Source organism: Musa acuminata, chromosome BXJ1-1 (genome assembly GCF_036884655.1).
Source record: "Musa acuminata AAA Group cultivar baxijiao chromosome BXJ1-1, Cavendish_Baxijiao_AAA, whole genome shotgun sequence".
Taxonomy (NCBI): Eukaryota; Viridiplantae; Streptophyta; class Magnoliopsida; order Zingiberales; family Musaceae; genus Musa; species Musa acuminata.
Genome location: NC_088327.1, coordinates 14,793,186 through 14,819,865, shown reverse-complemented (window position 1 = coordinate 14,819,865; position 26,680 = coordinate 14,793,186). Strand labels below are relative to the sequence as shown.

At 36.5% G+C, this 26,680-nt stretch overlaps 1 protein-coding gene across 1 annotated transcript in view; it reads left to right on the top strand.

Annotated features, from left to right (window-relative positions):
* Positions 1 to 25,779, top strand: part of LOC103995944 (DNA ligase 4) — a 32,489-nt gene extending 6,710 nt beyond the window's left edge. Inside the window, exons 6-27 of the mRNA XM_009416714.3 lie at positions 302 to 393; positions 654 to 725; positions 955 to 1,034; positions 1,124 to 1,161; positions 1,248 to 1,254; positions 1,718 to 1,873; positions 5,429 to 5,504; positions 11,291 to 11,415; positions 11,493 to 11,527; positions 11,769 to 11,827; positions 12,944 to 13,027; positions 17,773 to 17,865; positions 17,950 to 17,998; positions 18,257 to 18,344; positions 19,151 to 19,351; positions 19,547 to 19,672; positions 19,797 to 19,896; positions 19,976 to 20,081; positions 20,457 to 20,587; positions 20,721 to 20,879; positions 21,406 to 21,561; positions 24,906 to 25,779. Coding sequence (XP_009414989.2) covers positions 302 to 393; positions 654 to 725; positions 955 to 1,034; positions 1,124 to 1,161; positions 1,248 to 1,254; positions 1,718 to 1,873; positions 5,429 to 5,504; positions 11,291 to 11,415; positions 11,493 to 11,527; positions 11,769 to 11,827; positions 12,944 to 13,027; positions 17,773 to 17,865; positions 17,950 to 17,998; positions 18,257 to 18,344; positions 19,151 to 19,351; positions 19,547 to 19,672; positions 19,797 to 19,896; positions 19,976 to 20,081; positions 20,457 to 20,587; positions 20,721 to 20,879; positions 21,406 to 21,561; positions 24,906 to 25,614 — 2,742 coding nt within the window. The 3' untranslated portion in view covers positions 25,615 to 25,779. The remainder of the gene's footprint in view (positions 1 to 301; positions 394 to 653; positions 726 to 954; positions 1,035 to 1,123; positions 1,162 to 1,247; positions 1,255 to 1,717; positions 1,874 to 5,428; positions 5,505 to 11,290; positions 11,416 to 11,492; positions 11,528 to 11,768; positions 11,828 to 12,943; positions 13,028 to 17,772; positions 17,866 to 17,949; positions 17,999 to 18,256; positions 18,345 to 19,150; positions 19,352 to 19,546; positions 19,673 to 19,796; positions 19,897 to 19,975; positions 20,082 to 20,456; positions 20,588 to 20,720; positions 20,880 to 21,405; positions 21,562 to 24,905) is intronic.
* Positions 25,780 to 26,680: the final 901 nt, after the last annotated feature.

The window sequence follows — 26,680 nt, the reverse complement described above, 5'->3', positions numbered from 1 at the left end:
AGTGCAACTTATTCACAGTTTACTATTATTTGCAACATTTGTTATGGAATTTAAACACTATACCACATCCTTGAATTTATTGTATGCAGGATCTGTAGAAGTGTCATCTCTGAGACTTGCTTTGATCTCATCTCATACTTAGTCTTCTTCACCTTTTAGCTTCTATGTAGTTATTGATCTTTTAGCATGAAGCTAATCACTTTGTGCTGATGCTTTTTTTTCCTGATCATGAACACACTTCTGTCGTTTGATATGTATCTGTAGTCCACTCTAATGATTACCTTTTTATTTGTTTGTCTAGCTTCATGGGAAGCATGTTGTTGTCGAGTGTAAATTTGATGGTGACCGCATTCAAATCCACAAAAATGGAGAGGAAATACACTTTTTTTCAAGGTAGTGCTCTCAGATCTTTAAAAAATTGTGTAACTTCTTGCTGCCTGGTTGAATATATTTGATTATTGAATGTTGTTTGTTCTGACACATACCAATTCTGGTGCAAAAATGTGTAGTAATTGGTCTATTATGTTGTATCTTGTTCCATTGCCTTGTGTGTCTAATTAGCGTACTTGTTTTCTCTCTCATCAATTTTGTTACAGTTAATCAAGAACACTAAGGATCTCTATTGCTTATGACCTTTGTCTTCCTTGAGTCAGGAACTTCCTCGAACACCCTGAGTATGCACATGGCATGTCGAATGTTATTGTACAGAACATACTGGTTCAGAGGTAATTATTGTGTTTTTTTTTCTCCTTAAAATGCTAAGAGTTCTGCATTCATTTTCTATGTGCAGATTATGAATAACAAAAATCAGATTATGAATAACAACTTATTATTTGTTTCTGTCTTTTGGTATGTCAATATACAAACTGTTACATATTTTGTTTGCAGATGCTCTGCATGAGGTTAACAATAAGGTATTTTAACAGTATTATATTTGGTGTTGATGCTATTTAGGTGTATATTGGATGGTGAAATGCTGGTTTGGGATATGGCTGCTCAACATTTTGCAGAATTTGGTTCAAATCAAGAGATAGGTCTTTCAATAGCTTCATGCAGTTATTGCACATTGTTGCATGTCTCTTTCTGTTTGTTGGCATTTCTATTAATACCTTTTTTATTGCAGCAAAGGCAGCAAAGGAAGGATTGGAGAGCAATCGCCAGGTTAAGAAATGAGGATTGTGTTTTCTATAGTATTTGTCCGCTGTGTAGTATTTTGTGCCAATTGATTTCTCTTATTCTACATGCAGTTGTGCTGTATCCATTATTTTTCTGGATTCCAGAAGTTGGTTCCATTTTTGATGATTGGAAGTTCTACACTGGTGAAAAATGTAGCTTCTAAATTGCATAATCCAAGTAGCATGAGGATTGATTTCAAGTTTATGGTATTTTTCCTGAACATTATAAACATTGTTCCACGAGGACTGATTGCGTGATTTCAGAACCCATTTATGCAGAGATAGCCATTTGGAAGTTTGTCATGGTTGATACATATTTGCTAATTTGAAAGTTGGTTTTTATTATGTCTATCATGGTTGATATATATTAGAAAGCATGGACACTTCTGCAAACCTTGTTATTTGCTTCAGTTTTTGCCTGGTGGATTTTTGTTATTTCTTCTGAGAATTTCTAAGTTGTTAAATATAAGTTCCTGGCTTTTAATTGGCTTTGGTTTAATTTTTATTGTGTAATTGTTATTTCTAAAACTTAACCATTGTAGATATTGCTTTTGATATTCTCTATGTCGGAGACACTAGTGTGATTCATCAAAGTCTGACGGAGCGACACAGTCTCCTGCAAAAAGTTGTAAAACCCGTGAAGGGACGTCTAGAAATATTGGTTCCTGATGGAGGCATTAACGATCATCGTCCGCCGGGTGACTTATCCATTTCATCTTTTATACTATTAACATTTTTCTCTACAAATCATTTTTCAATGATGCTTCAGAAAAGGAAATATGTGTGCAATAGACTTCCTCATTATAGGAAATGCTTGACTCATGGTCTAAGATTGAATGCTTGAAAACAAAGTATTTTGAAATGAGCTTCATTTGAATAATCTTCCAGAAAAGATGATGGTTATAAAAACTTTAGAACATGTAAATAAACCAGTAATTTGGAAATCCATTGATCATGACATCTTTTCTTGCTTTATATGGAATGCTGTTTGCTTGCCCCCTTGATCATTGGCCAAGGCTTTGTAGTTTTCTTCCACTTCAATAGTTACAGCCGTGCAACTTATGTTCTTAAAATGGATTTTGAACAGCTTGGACCATATCATTCGGAACACTTATGCTGAAGGATCATTCGTTCGATTTGACATCTTTCTTTTATTTTCTACAGTCTCAGTTTGATGGAAACCATGTTGTATCTTTTAGTGCATTCTCTCAGTATCTAGAGTATTTCAAGATATAATAACCAATTAACAATAATCTGTTGTGTGCTAATTACTGGTGGTTGGCTACGTGGATCTTTTTAAGATTTATCTCTTTTAATTAGTAAATGGTAATAACTGTAGATTATCATCTCTGCTATTTTTTGCTCTTTTAACATAGCTAATGTCATAATTGGTCAACAATATTTTAAATTTATATTTATGATGATATTTTCTGTTCTCTAAAGCTTTAGAACTATCAATAACTAGCTTCATATCTTTGGCTTAATACATTAGTCTTATTTTCTATAAAATAAGTGGAAACACCTCCAAGCATTTAAGTCTGCTATCTGTTTGAGAACCGTCAACTAAGCTTGACATTTTGAAGAATTTTCATAAATTCCTTGTGTCGTCAATTTAAGCAACACTAGAGATAATTGTTGACTACCAAGGTCTTAGTGTAATAATTGAACATAGTTGTAAAAGTTGACATGAAAGTGGTACAAAATTCCTGCCATGCCAGTCTGAAATTTTACAGGAAATGTATCTGTGTCGGATGTGGGTAAGGTTTTGATTTATATGAGTTGTTACCCACTCCAGGGCAAGTTTTGAGTATTCATTTTTGGGGTCTTGACCCACATGATTGTTGGAATGGGGGCATGCAGTGCTCCAATATGTAGATTGTTCATTAGATTTTGTACTTACTGTACCTGTGGACATGCTTAACTGAGTTTCCAATATCTAGTTTGCTAATTTGGAGACAATAAACAATATATACAAACTGACATATGCACCAATGGGAGTATCAGCCATTGTTTTCAGGGTCTGTTGATTCTTTGTTTATCATCTGCAAGTATTACAAAAATAAGAAAATCAGTTAGACATGCACATGATCTTGATGTGTAATCATCAACCAGAGCGGGTTTTTGATTATGCATTTCTTCAACCTCCTCACTCTCTTAATACAAGGGAACATATTATGGATTAGACAGATTCTGAAGGTCTAGATCAAAGGAAGGTTGACCGGCTACCAAGCATGTTCCAGGTGTATGTAGTCATCGAGACTTAGATGATCGTGTTGAGCATAACTAGCATGGTGCAGGTCAATAATAACTTGTATAATTCTGCATGGGTTGCACAGTGATCCGCAACAGCATTCTGCTGTTAAGCACCGGCAGTATATGTAATAACTTCTGTATTGGTATTTGCCATTTTGGTTACCCTTGATAGGCATACGACAAAACAATGAGAAAATGGAACATGACAGTTAAATAGTTGATGTACATTACTAAAGATATCCACTGTATAGCATGTGTAACAGCAAGGTATCAAACACTGTTTCTATTGGCCGGTATTGGTTAGTGTTTACTAGTCCAGTTGCCAACTGGGGTGAGGAATTAGTGATTTTGCCCAACAGGCTTCCTGGCAGAAATTTTTTTAATTTTTTTTTAACAACCGTGAGGGACCATGCCATTTTTTTTCTATTCTTTGGTTCTCAAGCTCTCTCATTCTTTCATGCATTCTCTCCTGCACACATTCTCTGCACACATTCTCTCACTCATATTTTTTCCCATAATTTGCCATTGCCACCGCCTCCTCTTCTTGGTTGCGTTGCTGTCATAGTCTCCTCCATCCCTCAGCATCATGTCCATCATCTAGGTTCTAGTTTCCTCGTGTCAAGTCCGTCTTTTCTCCACCTTCTCCGCTTCATTTTCTGCCTTCGTCTTTGTCCTCTTCTCTCCATTACTCTTTCTCTTTGATCTGGTAACTGACATGTCCTAAGTGCTGATACATCAGAATGTACTGGAATCTTACTGGTCTTGCTGCTGACTGATATTGACACTGGACCATGATCATAAACCTTGTCTGGTCATGTTATTTTTTAGAGCATCTTGCTATTTATTAGCTTGTAATAGAGGTAGCACAAGATTTTGTTTTTAGTAGTTTCTAAAAGAGTATCTTGCTTTTTGATAGTTACAGAGCTAATTTGGATTTTGATTCACCCAAGTGTATTCCTTGCTAAGACCGAAAAATTTAGGAGTGGGTTAACAAGCGTTTGTTGCAAGTGATTCCCCAGTATCTGAATGTCGAATAAACTGAGACTATTGTTCCTATTTGTTCTGGGATATGCTTCCTGCATATAGGATAACTTTGTTTAGTTTAAATTCTAAATTCAAATAGTATAAATCATGTGCCATGTTCACCTCCTTAATGTTCTAGCTGTGTTGATTGATTAAAATTTAAACTCATTGAAATCTCCAAATAACTTCTATACACTCCAAGTGTTTCCATTTGATTTTGCTTCTCAGATTGCTGGTATTAAAGAAATGTAAAATTTAGTCAGGAGCTTATGCTAGCTCAAAGACATTGTTTTTATTTTTTTATTTTTTTGACTTCTCTGTTTGGTGCAGTGGAGGAAGAGGAAGATGGAGGAAGGGAAGAGGAAGGAGCGGAGGAAGCATGAGGAAGAGAAAGGATGAAGAGGTGGTAGTGGAGGAAGAGGAAGGAGAGGCTGCGGTGGAGGAAGAGGAGGGAGGAGGAAGAAGAAGAGAAAGAGGAAGTGGCCTGCGAGAGGCGGGCAGCGACGGGCAGCTGCATGAGGAGAATGAAAAGGGTTCATGTTTGGGGTGAAGAGGGTTTATGAATGTGAGCCCTAATGTATGTTTTTAATTTTTTTTAATGGTCTGGACTGGACTGCCTGAAATGGGGGCAGTCTGTGTGAACCGTCTGCGTACCGGTTCACGCATCAGTGGTAAGATGGCTATGTGCGATATAGTCATTTAGTGGCATCAACTGTATGCACTATTTTGTTTATCATAGCTATATATTGGATGCACTTGCGCGTTAGTTTGAATGTAATGCAATTTTGTTTTATAGAGGGTTATCATTGACACTCCACTAAGGTTGCTCTTTTTAGGGGATGAGATAATTATTAGTTGGTGGGGAAATTGCACAATGGGCTGTCCTTTTTTCTGCAATATTGTTTATTATATATTCATGCTACCGCTCCAATTTAAGTTGTGTTTATTATGATATTTTCAATTTGTTGACTTTATAGGTCAACCTTTCTGGTCTACTGTTGCTTACAATGTGGAAGATGTGGAGAGGTTTTTCAAAGACACCATTGAGAACAGGTCATAAGAGCCTTATGTAGTTAAATTGGCCTCATTTTTGAATGATTGTTAATTGGATCCGGTGTTTAGCATTTCATAGTTCTTTCTTTTTTGAATTTGTTCTTTCTCATCTAGAGATATAGTGGATGATTCAAGGCATGACATACCTTTTTGTCAATCTTAAGCTTAAAGCATAAGAACTTAACTAGATCTGGACTTGTAATTACTTATTTTGTTAGATTTGTATATCATATCTTTATTCCAATAACAAAATTTGAGATGGTCCTTTTCTCTCGTCTATAATGATCTTTAATCGGTATGGTACGTACCGAGGCGTACTGATGGTCAGTGATTTAAAAAGCGCTAGGCGCCAAAAGGCGCCAAGGTCCAAAAACGCCCGAGGCGCTAGGCGCTCGCCCGAGCGAAGCGAGGCGCTAAAATATAAAAATATATAATATAATTAATAAATATAATTATTTAAAATTTTAAATAAAAATATGCTATTAAATTAAGAAAATCTAAGATACAAAATCACAATGTCACATTAACAAAAAGTTTCAAAATTCAAAACATTAACATTTTACATCAAAGTCATTCATCATAATCAATATTATCGTCATTTTCACACAAATCATCTTCATTGAATTCGTCTTCTTCCTCTTCTTCTTCGATTCCTTCCTCTTCATCAAGATATGTTTCATTCTCTATGTCTTCAACAATAGCAGGAGCCGAGCTTGATGCTTTTGCACTCATTTTTCTCTTTGACATCTGTCTTGTATATGTTTGTAATTCTCCAGCACCTGAAGCTCTTGCCACATCTCCCCACGTCAATCTATCATCTTCAAATACAAGCTCGTCTTCAGCATCTTGCAAGTTAGCACCCATTTTTCCTACTAACCACCCATTTGAATCATCAATATCTTGCAATGAGATTGAATCAAATCTATTTTTCAAATCATGACGAGTCTTCAAAGCTTGATTATACTTTATGTAAACAAGATCGTGCAATCGTTGATGTTCTAACCGATTTCTTCTCTTCGAGTGAATCTGTCATGTCATATAATTTAAAAATATATTAATACATATATCTAAATAAATAAATTAATTAAAATAAAAATATTTAGTAATACTTACATGCTCAAAGACACTCCAGTTTCGCTCACAACCCGAAGCACTACATGTCAAACCAAGTACTTTGACAGCAAATTTCTGTAAGTTCGGGGTGGAATTTCCAAATAGACTCCACCATTCAGCTGCAAAATTTATGTTATTATTAGCAATAACATAGTAACATAATATATATGAAATTAATTATATTAAATTATTAATACCTAGAGAGGTAGTTGTCCTGGATCGAACGGCAATTGGAATTCCAAAAAGACCTTCAGCATTTTTATATAAAGATAATTCATGAATAATCTTATCTTGAACCTCAATGCTGGGAACTAATCTTGCAACACACTGATATAACCCACCCAAAACTTCTGCATCAAATCCATCAGATTTAATCTTATAAAAGAATTCAGGGTTCAAATAATATCCTGCTGCATGTAAGGGACGATGAAGTTGACAATTCCATCTTTCGTCAATGATTGTAAAAATTTTCTCATATTTTTTTTCATTTTCATTAAAAGATCTTTTAATCGTCTCCTTTGCTCTATCCATAGCCTCATAAATATATCCCATTGCAGGCTTATTTTCATTATCCACCAATCGAAGGACTCGAACAAGAGGGCCCATTACCTTTAATATATAAACTACATGATTCCAAAAGGATGGCATTAAGATGATATCAGCAGCCCTCTTGCCTTTTGCTTCTTTTGCCCATTTGCTTGTCGCCCATTTCTCAGAGGTAAACAAATTTCTCAGAGTATGTTTTTGACGATGCACGCTCTGTAATGTCAAGAATGAAGTAGCAAATCGGGTAACACCATGTCTCACTAATTCTTTATTCCCTGTAAATTCTCTCATCATATTCAAAGCTCCAATGTGATTATAAAGAAATCCAACAACAAAAATTGTCCTTTCTAAGGTTTTCTTGATTTCTAAGATCTTTCCAATATCTTCCAACATTAAATCAATACAATGTGCTGCACATGGAGTCCAATACAAGTGTTGTCTTTTTGATTCAAGCAATTTACCTGAGACAAAGGATAACAAAAATGATAAGACTTAAGAGTTTAACACACTTAATTAAAGATAAAATAATTAACAAAATCAAAAGATGAATATTACCAGCTAAAACATAGTTGCTTCCATTGTCGGTTATGATTTGAACGATATTTTGTTCTCCAATTTCTTCCACGAAGTTGTCAAGTAAATCATATATCTTGTCTCCAGATTTTACAAAAGATGAAGCATCTATTGACTTCACAAACATAGTCCCTAAAGAACAATTAACCATAAAATTAATTATACTCCTGCGCCTCCTGTCAGTCCAAACATCTGACATAATAGAGCAACCATGTGTTGCCCATGATTCTTTATGACCCTTTAGTAAGTCATTTGTATAATTCAACTCTTTTTGCAGCAATGGAACTCGCATCTCATAATAACTTGGAGGTTTTAATCCTGCACCATATCTTCCAATAGCTTCAATCATATCCTTAAAATTGTCTAAACGAGTTGTACTAAGGGGAAGACCAGCCTGATAGAAGAAGCGAGCAATGTGCTGAGTTGTTCTTCCTCTTATTTCTTTATCACAAGCATCACTTATATTTGTTTGTCTCAATTTTGAGCCTCCTGCTTGCCCTTGTTGTTTCTGGGATCCTTGAAGCATATATAGATCCATCGGTCCTTTTCTACCTTTTTTAGTACTCATAACTTCTTTTCCCTTTTTGTCGTATACTCTTTTTTCACTTGGGTTAATACTCGTAGAATAATCTTCTTCTTCATCTCTGATATGTTCAACATTGTCTTCTGGTAAATTCCCATAAGATTCATTCTTTTGTGTCTTCTTTTCATTCATATAATTCAGCAACTCTTCTTTTACCTCAGGTGGACATTTTTTGCAAGCTGCTGCATTCTTGAAATTTCCTATTAGATGTTGTTTTGCACGAAAAATACCACCTCTGGTAGTCTTATCGCAGAATATGCAAGTCACTGCATTAGGATCTTTCGGATCCTTTAAATAATTATACTTCCACGCAGGATCTTTTTTTGATACCATTGGAGACTCTATTGAGTTGCTTTCTGCACTTGCCATTTATGTTGAAACCTAACAATAATTTCAAATAAATAAAAATTAATAACATTAAAATCAAAATAATATATTATTAATCTATTAACAAAAAATTAATCATTTTAAAATTCAAATAAACTTAATATTAAGAGTATACTGAGCCTGATGAAGAAAGGAGGAAGCAGCGGCGAGCGGCAGCAGCAGCGGCGGCGGCAGTAGCGGCGAGCGGCGGCAACAGCAGCGGCGAGCGGCGGCAGCAGCAGCAGCGGCGAGCGGCGACAGCAGCAACGGCGAGCGGCGGCGGCGGCAGCAGCGGCGAGCGGCGGCAGCTGCAGCGGGAAAGGGAAAGGGAGAGGAAGGCGCGAGCAGCGGGAGGCCTCGAGGGAGGCGCGAGCAGCGGGAAGGCTCGCGGGAGGGCTCACAAGAGGCGAGAGGGCTCGCGGGAGGCGCGAGCAGCGGAAGGGCTCGCAGGAGGCGCGAGCAGCGAGAGGGCTCGCGGGAGGCGCGAGCAGCAAGAGGGCTCGCGGGAGGCGCGAGCAGCGACACCGGCGAGCAGCGGCAGCGAGCGACGAGATCGCGACCGCGATCGGGATCGGGATCGGGATCGAGAGCGGCAGCGGCAGCAGGTTAGTGTTGGGTTAGGGTTAGGGTTAGGGTTAGGGTTGGGGTTATATCGGTTTAGTTGGTTCGATTGAACCAACTAATAACCGAACCAGGACCGAACCAGACCTAAAATTCTGGTTCGGTCGCCTTGGTTTACCCAGGCGCTCGCCCGAAGCGCCCAGCGCCTGGGCTCGGGCGAGCGCCCAGGCGGCGCCTGTTTGAAGTGCGCCGCCTGGGACATTAGCGAGGCGCTCGGGCCTCGCCTCGCCTCGCCCGAGCGCCTAGGCGAGCGCCCGAGCGCCTTTTGCAATCACTGCTGATGGTACGTCGAGGTACGCCCAAAATTATAAAATAAAACCTCCAAAAATATCTGAAAAATAGAAAAAAGTTAGATTAGGATTTTTAAGTTGGAACTAAATATAAATTTCATATATTTTTGCCAAAATAATATAAATTGACCTAATACCGATCAAATTTCGATTAAATCATCATTAAAACCATTAGTCATAGTATTAAAAACTTAATTAAAACCTAATTAAATGTATTATACCATCATAAACATATGATCCAATCCTTAATATGCATGAAATATAAAGATTTGATCTATTAAGTGTCTAACTTGAAAAATCAATATTAAACACACTAATCACAACATTAAAGAATTAATTACTCCCTAATTAACACTATTCTACTATAAAAAATGTATCAAACAACATATTAGACATTAAGTCATACATAACATAGAATAGGCTTAATCATCTCATAAATCAATAAAAATCTAGAAAGAAAATACGAACCTCTTGATTAGAGTGTTCTACATCTTAATCTTCCTAAATTAGTCTCCTAAATTTGATCTAATTTATAAATCATAGCTTTGTTGAATTTCAAAGAGTGAAAAAGTGAGAATAAGAGAGAAATGTGAGTGATAAAGAGTTTGAGAGAGTTTAGGAGATTAAGAGAGTGAAATGAGTTGAAAGACGGGGGCGGAAAGAGTTTAAAAACCCTTTTCTAAGTCTCAAACGGTCAAATTGACTGTTCGAAATAGGGCAATCTCAGCCCTTGATCAGTAACGATCAAAATCCGATCGTTATTGACTGGTATAGGTCGGTAACGGTCGAAATCCGAGCATATCGATCGGTATTCGATCGTTACCGCCCGGCACAGACCCCGTATCGCCTGATACGGGTCAAGTGATTGGTACCACTCGATAGAGGATGGTCCGAATACCGGTATCTTGTCGGACCTGTATGTACCTCCTGTATCGGACGGTACGCATCGGTACAGTAAAACGAGTGAAATAACTATTCATTTGGATAGGTACTACCCTTTATGAAGAAAATCTTTTGCTTTAGGCCTTGTTTTGATAAATTCAAATGGGTTGGTATGAAAAGATATACATGTTACATAAATGGTTTTTTTCTCTTATTTTATATCTGATTTAGCAAGCTTGCTGGGTAATTTTTCACCAAAAGAACTAATGTGAGGAAGTCAAACTTCGGGAATTCTGTTAGTCTGTGTCAAGGTTTAAGGTTTTAGTTTGATACCAGTTTGACACATTGTCAGTCACTTCGGGAGGGTATACTGACCTGTATCACTCATGTGACTGAGAAAAGGTAAAAAATGAATGTGGATTGATCCCGATCCATTTGGTGCAGTGCTGGTTCTTTATTGGACTGATAAAATATAGATCGGTGTGCACCAATGCAACTGGTGTTTGAGTGGACTATGTAAGATAGCCTACTCAAACCTAAGTGAATCAACCAGTTTATGTGTGAATCCTACAATTAAGGAATCTTAATTCTCTGTTTTGGAATGTCAAGTCTAAGGTTTAACATGTCTAGATCTGTAAAATGGACATTTTGTAGAATTATAATATATGATTATAATTTGGATGCTGCCTTCAAAGTTCTGTCAACTTTTGAGTGGCTTTTCAAGCAAAGTTGACTTTTGTTCTTTCAGAATGAATTATTGTACATTTTTTATATTTCTTGTTTATATCTATCCTTGACTTTATATTTCTCAGAGATGAGGGAATTGTGCTGAAGGACCTTGGGTCCAAATGGGAACCTGGTGATCGGAGTGGAAAATGGCTGAAGCTGAAACCTGATTATATACATGCCGGTTCAGACCTAGATGTTCTTATTATTGGTTTGTTTTTCTAGTCCTTACTATATTTCAGAGCTGTTTTCATAACCATATGAAACTGAATAGGCTATTTGCAATAGGTGGTTACTTTGGGTCTGGACGTCGAGGAGGAGAGGTGAGTTCATTTGTAGTTGCATTTTTGCACAACACCTTTCTATATGAAGTTTCAGTATTTGTGTTGGTTAAATGCCTTATGCTGATAAGTGCACATTACTGCATATTCTTGTTTCCATTTCTGTGGTCCATACTACTTCTTGATATGTGGTTTGATGGATACTGAATTCCATAAACTTTCTTTCTAGCTCTTCTTTTATAAGTGCTGATAGAGATAAATCTTTATCTATGATTCATTTCAGGTATCTCAGTTTCTAGTAGGTCTTGCGGAGCTTTCAGATCATACTAGCTATCCAAAACGGTGAATAAAAACTTCAATTTTTTTCCTTCTTTTGCCAACTAAAAGCCTGTACAAATTATCATGCTGCTAGTCCAAAAAAAAGAAAAAAACCCATTTAGTTATCAATACTGGTCATGCTTTTGCTATCTTTTGAGATTCATTATTAATCATTCCTTTATGTTAGGTCACATCTTACTGCTTGATTGGGATAGCTACTTAGTCCCATTTGCTTGTAGGTGCTTTGTTAGATATTGCATATCTTGTAGATCATGGGCATGCCTCTGAAGCTCGAATTAGGACACTGGGCAATAGAAATGATTTTCTGTGTACCATTTGTTTGGAATGCCAGACATGAGATAAGCTTATTTGAGATATCTATTTTTTGAAAATTTTAGTTGCTGTTATATGGATCATTGTACTTTTGGTCTGTTATGCTTCTTGCAGAGATATATGAGTCATTCATTTCTAACAAGTGTCATTCTGCATATTATACGTTGCTGAAATTGTTTTACCATGGCACATTGATTATGTATATATGTTGTTGTTATAAATGATTATTTATTTTCCATGAAAGTGATTTATGTTCCATGCCAGTATCAGAGATAGGTGGATTCACAAAATTTATTGTAGGAAATGGCTGTTCCCAATACCGGTTTTCAGACAACATAATTTTCTCTCTTTCTCTTTTCAAGTAGTAAACATGTTTCCTATATTTCTCAAATTTCTTAGAAATTTTTCTCAGAAGAGGGGAAACTTTTTGTTAAGCAAATAAACATTTTTTTTTTTTCTAAAGGATGGTCTAGCTTATGTTTTAGAGTCCTTGAAATATTAGGAAGCTCTTGGGTTTACTTTTGTTCTTTCTTTTGTTCTCTCTAATGGATGTTCTGTAGTGATAATGTAGAATGGATTGCGAGTGACTCAAATATCTTATTGTGATAATTTATCCTACTTCCTTTATTTTGGCCTTTCTGTATCTCCTTTTTTTAAGCATACTCAGCATGCCTTGCAAAACCCATATACTGGTTTGGAAACATTTTTGTGTAACTGATCGCAGTCTGAGAGAATGTGGCCTTTCATCTATTTTTTATCTTCCCTTAATTCCATAGTAGTTTGTGCTTATATAATCTTTATATGCAGATTTATTTCATTTTGTCGAGTTGGTAGTGGGCTCTCTAATGATGAATTAAATGCTCTAGTTGCCAAGTTGAAACCTTATTTCAGGTATCTTTGCCGTGTCATGATGTACTTTGTGTTGGCATAAGATTTTATATTGTTGTTAATATTTTCTCTTTTACACTTCTACTTTAATATTGTTGTTGTGGTACTTCTTTTACTGTAAAAGAAAACAAGCCAACAAAGAATGACTTGTCGCAGAATGCTTGATCTCCGTTCTCTTTTCTCTTTTCCTTGCCACTGGTGTAGAAGGTGAAAAATCATAGAACTCCTGCTGGGAATTTAAAGAGGGGAAGTTGGAATTTGAGCTCAATCCAACACATTTTTAATTGTTTTATCCCTTTGATTAAATACATGATAATACAGATTGATGTTGATTGGTTAATCTGTTAATTTTAAATTACAACTGTTGGCAGGTATTTTTGATATGACAAAATGCACTAGAAATACTCTATAGAACCACTTGAAGTTGTGTGTTTTCCCTCATGTGCAGCTTCAGTGGCCATTTGGCAGCAGCAAGCCCTTTGAGAAAACGAACTTCTTCGATCTCATTAATTTTATATTATTTTCTTCGAGTTCTTTTGATCGTTTCCCTCTTCCTCTAATATGAAAATAATAGTTTCTTTTTGCTCATAGTTTATGAGGTATGCAGATGCCTCGGTTCCAAAAATAGTGCTCTTCCAAGTTGACTGTTGTTACTGTTTGACATTCTATGTTTGTATATTTTTATTCAACTTTCTTAGTCAGATCTTGTTGTCAACTCTGCCATTTCTGTAGCTAATATTGCTAGCATTCAAAATTTTGTCTAATATAAAAGAGTTAGCTGATTGCTTTATTGTGATCATGGTTTTGCAATACCGTACCATACCGCTCGGTACGGACGGTATGTACCGGTCCGATAAAAGATTGGTATGGGTGGTACATTGGTATACCTTAGTGTACCATATGTTAGTACGCTTGGTACGTACCATACCAACAGCTGATCGGAACACCAGTACGGTATGGTATTCAGAACCTTGATTTGTGATATAGCACAATCTCTTTAATGTATGGAACTATTAGAACCAGTAAGCGTCAATCTATAGGAGAGTGATTAGTGTTATTGAGGTTTGTAAATTTGGTTTGGTGCAAGGATTGGGTTATTGCAGCAAATGAACCCAATATGGTGTTTTATGCTAGTCTAATTAGGGACTAGAACGCTGGTCACCAAGTTTTGAGCACTTGACATTTGAGGCCTAGTGACAAGTTGTGATTTGTTTTGACTTGAACCAGTCAAAATTCTCCAAACTGAGTAGCTAAAAGCTTTAGCATAATTCAAGCTTGAAATCATAGGCAATGCCGCAGCACACAATGAAGAGAGAAAAAGAGATGTTAAGAGCTGATTCTCAAACTCTAGGTGTCACTTGGACTTTTGATAATGAGAGAAATGAAGAGGAGAAAGATATAGTTTTGTTTCTCTTTTTTTTCCTTTTTCTTTTCCAGTTTCCTCCTCTTTATTAATAGTACAGCGGTTGATGTCAACTGAAATGCCAATTTTAACCTATCACACTCTATGATGAGGAGCTTGTCAGGGCATGCTGGTAGCATGGCAGTCGTTGGTGCAATGTTTTGCTACGTTAGTTTGACTATTTTTATTATGATTTTTTGTGGTGAAGTTCCACATTTTTCCTAGACCATTATATGGTTCCAAATTGCTCTCTCTCTCTTAGCTTACGCTTCTTGGGACTTTGGCCGCATGATAGCAGCTGGCGGCTTCTCCCATCTCCTCCTTCCTTCTTTTGGTACTGTGGTATCTACCAAAACCCATACCAGTTAGGGGAGCTAATACAGGTTCGGTATCCAAGATTTAGAACCATGGTTTATAGTTCTTTCTTTTTATTTAAGATAATTAAGGTACACGCATTGTATATCACAATGTTTGCTATACCACTCGAAACAGTATGGTATGGGCAATACATATTGGTTTGGGCATGGGCCGATACGTAGACCATCACGTTTCGGGTGGTCCAATTAAATTAATAAAAAATTCAAAGAAATGGTGGGACCTTATTCAAAATCAATGTTAAAAAAGAAAAAAAATATTAGGGCTTGCAAACGTGACCCTTTTCTCGTGTAAGATGTCGCCACCTCGTTGTCGTTGCTTCGCCACTATTTCTTCGATGCTTCCTCGTCACTATTGCTTCTCTTTTCCTCTTCTTTCTTCTTCCTCCACTTCTTCCACTTCTTCCTTCTTCCTTCCTTCCTCCCACCTCCTTTGTTCCTCCATCGCCCCCTCCACTTCTCCCCCTCTTTTTCTTCCTCGTTGAATCATCAATATGCACTGATGTACCAAATGTTCGTATATCGGCATAGACACCCCATTCTGACAAATTGTCGAAATGGGTCCGATACCTGAAAGGGAATCCTTGCTTATATAGACCATTTGGTACATTGGCACACTGACACACAAAATGGTGCCATTTGTTTCAGCAGACCAAAGAGAAAAAAAGGTAGAGAAGTGGGGGAGGAGAAGAAATACAAGGAAGTGGAAGAGTATCAGAGAAGGAAGAAGCAGTAGTGGCAAGGCAGCAACAGGCACCATGAGGTAGAATCAGTTGGGAGAGAGAGAACCGGGAGAGGAGAGGAGAGGAGAATATGAGGAAAATAAATAAATAAAACAGATAGTTATTGCTATCAAGTGAAAAAAAAGAAAAGAAAAGAAAACAAACATCAACCTAGTTTCAGATCAGACTAGGCGAAATTGGTTGGTCTGGGTGCTGGTTTTTGGTTGGATCATTAAATTTTTTGTGCCATGAATTGGTCTAATTGGGTTTGAAAACTGTCAACATGACTCGATTAGGATAAATAAACTTTACAACTCAGGAATTACAGTTGCCAAATGTAGGCTTGTCAATTTATTGGATCTTGAGCTGATTAAGCTGCGGTCTAATCCAACTAGATAGGATATTTTGATATGATTGGATAAGTATATGTAATTGCATTGTGTACCAATCAACCCTGTCTCTCATTTCTTTACCTTTGTGTAATTTACTTTGTACAACAGATGAAGTAGAATCGGAAAATTTGTGGAGTACTTCTTAAGTAGAAATAAACTAACAGCCTGACGCCACTACCTTACTACTCAGAGGTTCTTCCACTCCATCCTAGTGTCTTCAAAAGGTGTTCACCTAGGTGCTTGGGCGAGGCAAGGCTTAGCCCGAGTGCCTCACAAAATGTCGAGGCGAGACGATTCAATGAAGCATCGCTTGGGCACTTGCCTGAGCCCAAGCGCCAGGCACCTCGAGGCAAGCCCTTGAGCCAATTTGGGTTAGGGCTTGAGCATGGCTCGATTGAACGAGCAAGTTGGTTCAATCGAACCACTTAATGTACCATAACACAAACCCCCCTCGCCCTCGAGCTCGATTGGGTGAGACAAACCTAAAAGCGAAACCCTACGTTCGTCGTCGTCGCCTTCATCCGCAGCTTTGTCTACTGCTGTTGCCTTCGTTTGTCGGCACCGCCTTCGTCCATCATCACTACCTTCGTTTACAGCTTTGTTTGCCATTATTGCCTTTGTTTACAGCTTCATCTGTTCGTTGCCCTCTCCTTCCTTCACAATTGTTGGTTACTTATCTTCGTAGTCCATTCTTCTCATTTTGATTAACTTCCTGCACCATATTGAGGTGGTGCATTGTTCTTCTGTTGGGAGTTGGAACTGTTTAGCACCATATTGAAAACACTGTTTATCGTAGGTCTTCACCAGTAGAACCGTATTTAGCATATTTTATTGAATTTGATGTTAAACTTCATTATTTTAATAATTTTGTTATTAGAAGATGAACAATGTAATTTGGTACTCTATATGTTTTTAATTTGATGTGCCATTTTATTTTTATGATCATATTTATCAATTGTAATATATGTTTATAAAATTTTAATATTATAGGGCACCTCGCTTTCGCCTCGGGAGTTTTACCTCGGCACTTAGCGCTTTTAAAAACACTGCTCCATTCCCTTCCTTTCCCTACCATTGATTTTCTAAGGTCTTGTACTTATCTCTTTTTCCTACTCAGGGCCATCAACATGCCACTATGTCCTCCTTACCATTGATTTTTTAAGATCTTGTACTTCTCTCTTTTTCTCACTTAGGGCCATCAGCATGCCACTATGTCCTCTGATTGCTTTGGGAGGATGTACAAATAGAGAGAGGGCCTAACTTGAGATGAGGGCTTATCCAATCAGTTGTTGTCCCAAAAGTAAATTTAGTTTAGGTTCTTAGATATTAAAGCTTGATCAACTTACTTTACTACTAAGTTTAGATAAGGTGATGGATTAACTTTATTCTTATACTTTTTTTTTTTCCTTTCTATTTAATTGACAATCTCTTAGTTGTCGTCTAACAAGCAAAGATATTAATTGTAACAAGGAATTTTTAAATGAATATAACTGTGGTTTCTGTATTTGGTAGTCTGCAAGGTAAATACTTGCATTTCACTTGGAAGTCAAAAATAGTTTTACTATTTTCAGATCTTGCACTAGTTTCTGGATATCAATTGGATTTGACAGAGGCTGTAATCTATATTAACCGAAGTGTTGGCATATTGGATTGGACCATTCTTAGTGTGTCAGAAAAAGTCCATCATGATTCTAATTCAATCTAAATCTCAACCATTTTCAGGCTTAATTTAGGATTTCCATTGCCTTTCTATTTGATATTTGATGTTCTAGTTTTTATTCCTTAGTATTCTTTTATTCATAATATCAAATTTGGAGATTTAGTAGTAAGATTATTCTTATATGCGACATTTTTGAAGGAAAAATGAGTACCCAAAGAGAGTACCACATTTTTATGAAGTTACAAATAATTCAAAGGAGAGGCCAGATGTATGGATTGAGAGCCCTGATAAGTCAGTAAGCCTTTTCTCTCTTCATTCCCATTTGAATGGGCCTATGGTCTTGCAAACTCTTAGTAGTCACTCTTGTAAATGCAGATCAATTGTTATCTCTATAACTAGCGATATCCGAACAGTTAAATCAGAGGTACTTATGTTATCTGCTGCTTGTTTTGCAAAATTTTCTCGGTATACCAACTTGTTTGCAGCATGTAATTTTTTCAAAGATATTTACCATTTACATCTTGGATCTATATACATTTTCTATGTTGCATGACTTGGAGGTATATTCACTTATAATATGTGATTCTAGTCCTTGGTCCTTTGTCCTTTGTCTTCATCGTGTTATTTAAGATGCATTTTGTTTTTGCGAGGATGTCACTTATAATGGCTTTAATTTTCCAAGGTGTTTGCAGCACCATATGGTCTAAGATTCCCTCGAATTACTCGGGTGAGATATGACAAGCCATGGTATGAGTGTCTTGATGTGCAATGTAAGCATTCCTTGACCATATATATATATATATATATATGCAAATTTCACTTTCCAATTATGTTGGCTGTGTGTTGGACCTATGAAAATCAACATTCCAACTATTGTGTCATATTCCATTGGTTTTTTTTTTTTATAAATTTGGTATTAATGTTGTCATGGAAATCCTGTAATCTAGAAAGGAGTCCTTATTTCTTGGACATTTTTCCTAATTATTCCATTTGGTGCTAATCCTATTACAGTGCAGAATGTTATGTATCTTGACAATCACTAGTAGGCACAGCAATTTTCTATGTAAAAGAAATCTTTTTAAATATGATCTTTAAAATTTTTGAATTATTAGGTCTTTCTTGAAGTGCTGTCTGCCTTTGTTTAATTTGATTCATAATCTGATAGTAGTTACATTTATATGTGGTTTGTGATTCATTATTAGATACAAGTCAGAAAGTTTCTCTTGTCATGATTCTGGTCATGGTTTACTCCTTAGACATGGTGACATAGATAGAATAGGTACTTAACATGGACTCAACGAGTCCAACTGTTGGTTGGTATATCTACCTTCTTAATTGCATCTTATAGGGACAAGCTCTGCAGTCCCCATGGATATGTCAATAGTACTGAAGAAGGGGGCAATAACACTTTTCACTAAGGAATATTGTTGATTTTAAGGCACAAAGCCTAGGGAATGCAGTCTTAACTAACTTCACATGTTATATTATTGCCTGCCTTCCATTTCACAAAATTATTTAATAGTAATCAACACATCAATCTTCAGTTGTCATTTGTTTTGACTTTGAACTATTTCAGCATTTATAGAACTGGTTCAATCGAGCAATGGAAATACACGGAGGGCAGATGATGCTGGCTTGCAAAATGAAAATCCAAAACACACAAGAAACACAAGGAGAGGAGAGAGGAAGAAGGTGACTGTGGTCCCGGCTCATTTTATCCAAACTGACACCTCAGATGTTAGAGAGGAGACCTTCATATTTGCAAACATGGTGTTTTGTATCCTATTGATGACTTTTGCCCGTCATAACTTCTTTTCCTTTCTGAGTACAAATATATCTGAGTTGAAACATAAGGGAACAGTATGCTGATTGTCTCAGTTGTAGTTGGTAACTTAGCTACTTTCTCCATGATTCCATTTCTTCTATCATTTTTTTAGAAGTCTAAAAATGATCACTTCCTTGACATAATTAGACTTTGTCAACATTCCTCCTTCCTACTCTGTGGACTACTTTCACAAAGTAGTGGTTGAAAATGGGGGAACATTCTCCATGAATCTTAATGACTCAGTAACTCACTGCATTGCAGCTGAAAAGAAAGGTCTACTCTTTTAGGAGCTAGGGTTGTATGGCTAACATTTTTGTTGTGGATATGGCAGGAATTAGATATCAGACAGAAGCTCGCTATGGTAGTATGCCTAACATTTTCATCATGAATATAGCAGGAATTAAATACCAGGCAGCAGTTCACCATGGAGATGTCATTCACTATTCTTGGGTCTTGGATTGTTGCAAACAAAAGCGGCTTCTTCATCTGCAACCTAAGTTAGTTTTAGCTATAGTTTCTTTTGCATTATCTTTTTGGTTGTTTTAGCTCCCAAGCCTGACTACAGTACTTTGAAAGGTACTTCCTGTTTTTTGCCGGTCCTTCAAGGAAAAAGATTCTGGAGGAATTTGATGCATTCTCAGATCATTATTACTGGGATCTCGACGTCACAGACATCAAACAGGTTATAACTCGACAGAAGTTATCTTACCTGCCCAACAGTAATAATAAGGATTCTGTGGCTTTGTGACTATCAGCAATGTCATAATGCATCAAACAAATAATTACTGAGATTTGTTTCTTATTGATTTGCTCAGAATTCGTTTGCAAGTCAATGGCGTTGATCTGGTGGTTTATATTTTGTACTGCTTTATTGCAATTGGTGTATGCTTCTGCTGCAATGCTATTTATTGGTCATTTAGATGCACAGTGTGCACTTTTTATTTAGTATGGACTAATGCTTAAGAAAAGAGACAAAAAGTGATTTTTCTTCTTTATTTTCGTTGCTTCACATTGCCAAGAGTCTAACTTTGTGTTCTTTTATTAAATGTGTTTCCAGATATTCAGCAATATTGTTGGATTAGAAAGTTCCGACAGAGTAGAGTATTACAGGAAGAAGTACTGTCCAGTGGAAAGTTTGTGCTTATTTCGAGGTTGTTGCATTTACTTCTTTAAAGCACTGCCTATCATGTAAGTTTTATACTTGCTTTGTGTGGTTATCACTTCTACTTCAGAGAATGATATAATATGAAACAAAGATCATAAAGAAAACTGTTCTCATTCTTTCATAGTCACAAGCTGACACTAAATTTTGCCGCTTAAGAAATACCGATTGCAAGGAAGTATCAGAGCTTGCATTGAGGAGAATGAGACTTGAAATAACAATGCATGCTGGTGAAGTTTGTGACAGCCTTACGTGTGCTACTCATTTGCTAGTCTATTCGACAAATGAAAGCTATAACTTTGATCACTTATATAAGAGGTAATTGTTGCTCTGAGATTAACCTATTGCATGGACTTAAAGTACAATATCTCTATCTTGTAGTGTTTTACATTGATTTGTGTATCCAAGATTTTACCTTGTGTGTTTGTGAGGATTTACTTTTTAGTTGCCCAGGCTTTGTTTTGTCTCTCACTCTCTTGTATACCTTTTTACTTTTGGATTATCATCGGTCTCTTTTAATCTCTTTAAACATGTTTCTTAAGCTTTACTGCCTCATGCCTTGTTTTTCTAAGAATTTACTTGTTGCTGTGCCATGTGCATTTTCCAAGAGCATTATGCATGCACAGTCATTTGCTGCAGTTTATGTGGGCATGATTCTTGGCATGACTTTATGCCCAGTGCCTCACAATTATAATCTTCCTTGGAATTTATCTTTTCTTTCTGTTAATTTCGCTTTCTATCTGCTCTGGACCCTTTGTTTCTTCACCTCTATTGCTTCTAATTATTCCTGAAGTGTGCTATTATGGATTTCTCAGAAGTTGGTTTAACTTGTATGCTTCTGCAGCTTTCCACTTATACATAGACATCTTCTGCATAGCAAGAAGTTACACATAGTGAGATATCAATGGTTGGAAGATTCTGTGAAGAAGGCCAAGAAGCTGCCTGAGGATCCTTATAATTTGAAACCCGATTCCTTGGAAGATCTGGAAGTTGATAACAGGTAATTTTATTGGCACTATGTGCTTAGATTCAATGATGCTTCTTACTTTGAATTCGGCTGGCCTTGTCCTTTCTGAGTAGCAAGCATACTTGTGTGGGCCATATAATGTGGGCTGCAGAACTGATCATATTGGGCATACTGGCTGAAATTTATGTGTATCCCACTCGTACTGGCTGAACTCATAAGTTATGGCTGGTCTGTAACATCAAATAATCTTCTTTCCTCCTTTATTTAAACTTTTGAGTTCATTAGACCTTTTCATGCTGATAAGCTTCCTTTGGCTCTGAGACCTTGGATTGTGCTGGCCATGGAGATGCTGGGGCTTGGCATTTCTTCCTGTGAAGTTAATGGATGAAAGTATGCCACTCAGAAGGATTTTTCTATTATTTTTGGTGTCCTTTTTTCACAACCTTGTTGATAAGATCAATTTCTTTTCTAAATTTTTGAACAATCAGGATACTGACAGCCAGTTACTTCATGTCTTGGCATATTGGTTGATGACTAACACATGTCCATTCGACAGGGGATGAATCCTTGCATAGAACTGTTAAATCCTTGAGAATTTACTGGTGAAAATTATCTTCAGAGTTTTAGAAATAATGAATTTAATGATGGCCTCTGAAGTATTGTAAGTTTATTTTTCATAAGTTTGGTTTAACCATTGATCTTCAATGTTATTAGAGACTTCACTATGATGTGATACATTAGGTTATATGCATTTATGTAATGCATACATGTTATGCACTTATAGCTTAGGTTACAAAGTAAAATAATGAGTAAATTTAGCATTGCAGTTGCAAGTGTCGATATAAAATTCTCAATTGTGTAAGACATGAGTGTACGGGATGTGGATGCAAGTGCAGAAATTCCGGAGATGTTTCCAAGGATAAAGACACAAAATCAAGTCAAATAAGTGGTTGGAATTTTTAGTTTCTCCTTTTCCCTTGAAACTACCGGTTGTGGATCTTTCCCTTCAGACTTTTTTCTTATATATATAACTTCAGATTAGAAGGGAAAAAAAGCAATGGTTTTCAAGTTTTTCATAACATGCAAGTCTAGCCTGGTGAATGCTTGCTTTCTAGGAATTTATATATGTTGGAGGGTCTTACCCATGTCGCAAACGATGGGTTTAATAGGGTTCACATAAATAAAATCCTAACCCTAACGTAGTGCAAGAATTAAAAAAACACTGAGAGAGAAAACAGAGTGCTCTATGAGAGAAGAGACTTGGATAATCAGATGGTTGATTAAAGCCTGAACTTTATGATTTTTGATATGTTGTTCTTGACTCTAAGCTCTACAAGATGATGGGTATTGATTTTGAAGAAGTCTCTTCCTACTCTATTTTTTCACGTCCTTATTGGTTAAATTTGATCTCTCTTTTGTTTGTCACTGAAACCAATGTGTACTTATTTCTTTCAGGAATTAGTATTAATGTTATTTGGTATTCTTTAATTGCTCTAGAGAGGACTCTTTATAATTTCATTAATTCTGATTAGTGGAATAAATTTCCATGGTTTGACCTGTATAATTTCTGATTTTCATATATGTCCATTGCCTTCTGTTTGTGAATCCTTTAATCATTATTTTGTTACTTGTTTGATTGGTTTGGGTGCTATAGTATTTTGATGATTTAATATTTGGTGCTAATATATCCTATTTAATTTACACAAAGAGGGAAACAAAGAAAATTCTGGTGTTTGTTGCTATTTTCGTTCAGACCACTTTTCCAAAATGCATAACAAACCATTTTGAGATGTGATTTAGATGTGTCTATGCTCTTGCATTTCTTTGTTAAAGAAGGAACTTGATCACAAAAATCTTGGAAAAGATAGCACTTGATAACAATGATTCTCTTGTATTCCTGTGGTCTTGCATTCCTCCGGAAAAATGATTCTTGGAAAGGATAGAACTTGAGAACAAAAATATTGTAAATTTCCTTCTGTTGGCTATAGTAACTAGTTGGCCACTGTGTTTTTGCTACAGTTGTCTGTAACAGTTCTGTCTCTTTTGCTAGAGAGCTTTGTCTCAGTTTAGATATTAGTAAATACAAAATCATAACCTTACATGCCATATTTAATTCCAGTGATTTAAAAAGGCGCTTGGGCGCTCGCTTAGATGCTCGAGCACCTCATATAAGGGCCAGGTGGTGCGCTTCAATAAGGTGCCACCTGGGTGCTCGCCCGAGCCCAAGTGCCTAGCGCTTCAGGCAAGCGCCCGGTTGATATAAGGCAATCGGGTTTGATTACATGTGCTTTAGTTGGTTCGATTGAACCAAGTAACGCACGCAGTTACCTCAAAACCTGCGCGCGACCCCGACTTCCAACCCTAGCGTGCGCTTTCTCCATCTGCCTCCACCTTGATGATTTCTCCCTCTGCCTCCCTCATTGACGATTTCTCCCTCTGCCTCCGTCACTGACGATTTCTCCCGCTGCCTCCGAGTCTTCCTCTATCACCAATCGAGTTTCCTCAGCTTCTGCCGCTGCCTGCTGTCTGCCGCTGCTGTTCGCTGTCGCTGCCTCTGCTGCTGTCTGCTGCCGTGGTTGTCCGCTGTTTCTCTTTTGAGTTCTAACTTCTCACTATCAGTTTCATTGGGTGATTTTATCCCTTTTAATAATTATACTCTTCCCTTCTAACTGCTGTTAACAGTAAATAATATACTGTTAACAGTAGATTTTTAATTACTGTAAAAAATAATATTTATTTATTAGATTAATAATATTATATATTTTTTTATATTTTAATATTTTAGAGTTTTTTGTTTCGCTCGGGCGTTTTGGGACCTTGGCGCCTAGTGCATTTTAAATCACTGTTTAATTCCCACTGACATTCTTTGGTTGTTGTGAACTTGCTTTTACTTTTTAATAAGATAATATGAAGATAGGCAGCCTGTATTGTTTAAATTTATACATACAACTTGTTAGCAAATACATATAGAAAGTAACCTTTTGTTTGACATCTAATTTTTCTTCGCGGCCAAGATCATCTATCAAGAAGATTATGTAAGCAGAGTTTGATGGTGGTGTCAATGTGGGAATCATAACATAGATGGCGAATGGTGTCTGATTAAGACAGTTCACAAAATTGGTTAAGGTATTATTTACTGTGAAGAGCATATAGTTTACTAATTACTTCAAGGATGCTACTTATTTTATTGGGTGGTTAAGCTTGTTATGTAAACAAATATGGGTTCCTTACTGGCATTAACATTCGTGAGCAACTTGTATATGAACAAGTTGTTTAAATGGGCTGAAGTATTAAGCAAAAAGTAGCACTTGTGCAATTATCTTGAACTTGTTATTGGTGTTCAGATCTTAATCTGAGTTATTATCTTTTTGTTTCAGTGAGCATGGCCTTCCTGCTTCAACCAGTAACATGGAGAACCAGAGTGTCTCAACATTGCTTGATAAATATGAAACTGGAAAAAGAGCGAGACCTATACATAGAAACACAGGGAAGGGAAATCCAAGATCAACTAGATGTATGCGAGCAAGAATTGGAAATCGACCTGCAAAAATAGATAGAGAGGAATCAGTGAGCAGCGATTCGGCAGTAGTAACTGGTCGAGAAGAAGCTCTGGAGTCGAGAAAATACAATAATATAATGGGTGAGGGTGAGAGTGCCAATGATAATATGAGGATCGAGGGTGAGAGTGCCAAAACATGTGAATCACTTGGAGGTACACTTGTTGTTTGGGGTCAGACTGGGTCTGAAGATATGCATCCAGCTGAACTGCACAAAAAGAAAGACAGTGATGTAGGATCAGATAGCATGCATGTGATAGAAGACCGCTTAGGGGAAGGCGAAAAGTTGGAGCAGATGGTAGATCCATTGCATGCTATGTTACTAGATATGGTACCAAGTCTCAGCCAGAGAAATGTGGAAGGCGAGAGTTGCAGTCTTGGAGGTGAGAAACAGCAGCAGCAAGATATCAATGCCAATCCAGTGAAGAAGGTTGATGGTGAGAAGGAGAAGCTAAACGTTGATGCAAATCCAGTAAAGAAGAAGGTGAGTTACAAGGATGTTGCTGGTCAGCTCCTCGAAGATTGGTGATCCTATTTTGGTATCTCATTTTGTGTGTGCATTAACATAGGTTGGCACCATCGCTTGTACATTAATTTATATGCTTGTTAATTTAGTTTATACTATTTGTTGACTTATGGATAAGTCTCTTGCAAACTTATAGAGTTCCGAGTTTATGAATGGATTTGTTTCGAATCGAAGTATGAAACTTCTTTACAGGTCAACCAGTGAATTTACTCGAGTATTTTTCATGTTGATGTTCAAGTTGGACTTACGTGGAAATAAATTTTCAGGATTTCATATAAATTTGGTTCATTAATTTTGATGACCAAGCTCAAATGCGTCTTTGAACGGTCTCGATTTGTCAACGATTCCCTGGTAGGTAATGTTCACTGCTTTATATGTCTTAATAATGTTTAAGTCATGATAAAGAGTTCCTCATTCTGGAATACATATTCTATATAAAACATTTAAAAAATGTAAAAGAATGGTGTTTTCAAGAAAAAGTTCATACCGTCTTAGGTTTCCATATTTTTCGTATAATGTTTTATTTTTATTTTTATTTTCTAAATATAAGGTTTTCTAAATTTAATTTTTTAAATGGTTTATAAAAAAATATAGTTTTCATCAAAACTAGCCCGTTGAATTGGATTGGATATATTTCAGTAACTACAAATATTATGAATTTATTAATAAATATTATAATTACAGTTTAATTATTTTATTTTTTAAATTATTTTTATTATAAAATTTGAGGTTATGTTGGAAGAAGTTCAAAAAATCATTAGAAATAATTTTTTTTTTACAAAAGATAAGTGTGACTTTGAGTTCAGGATCTTATGATATATCATCAAAGTTTTTAAATAAGTTAAGAGGCATTAGGATATATCATCAAAGTTTTTAAAAAAGTTAAGAGGCATTGATATCTAGCTGCCAAGTTATGATTTGTCATCAACCGATAGAAAAAACACAGACTAGTTGTTCTCAAAGAACAACTAAGATGAAACTCATTCCTTTCTTTGATCATTGTTCCTGTATGGCTGTCTTGCATGTCTACCAGCCTCCCAGCAAATGTGAATGATGTAACAGTGTTATA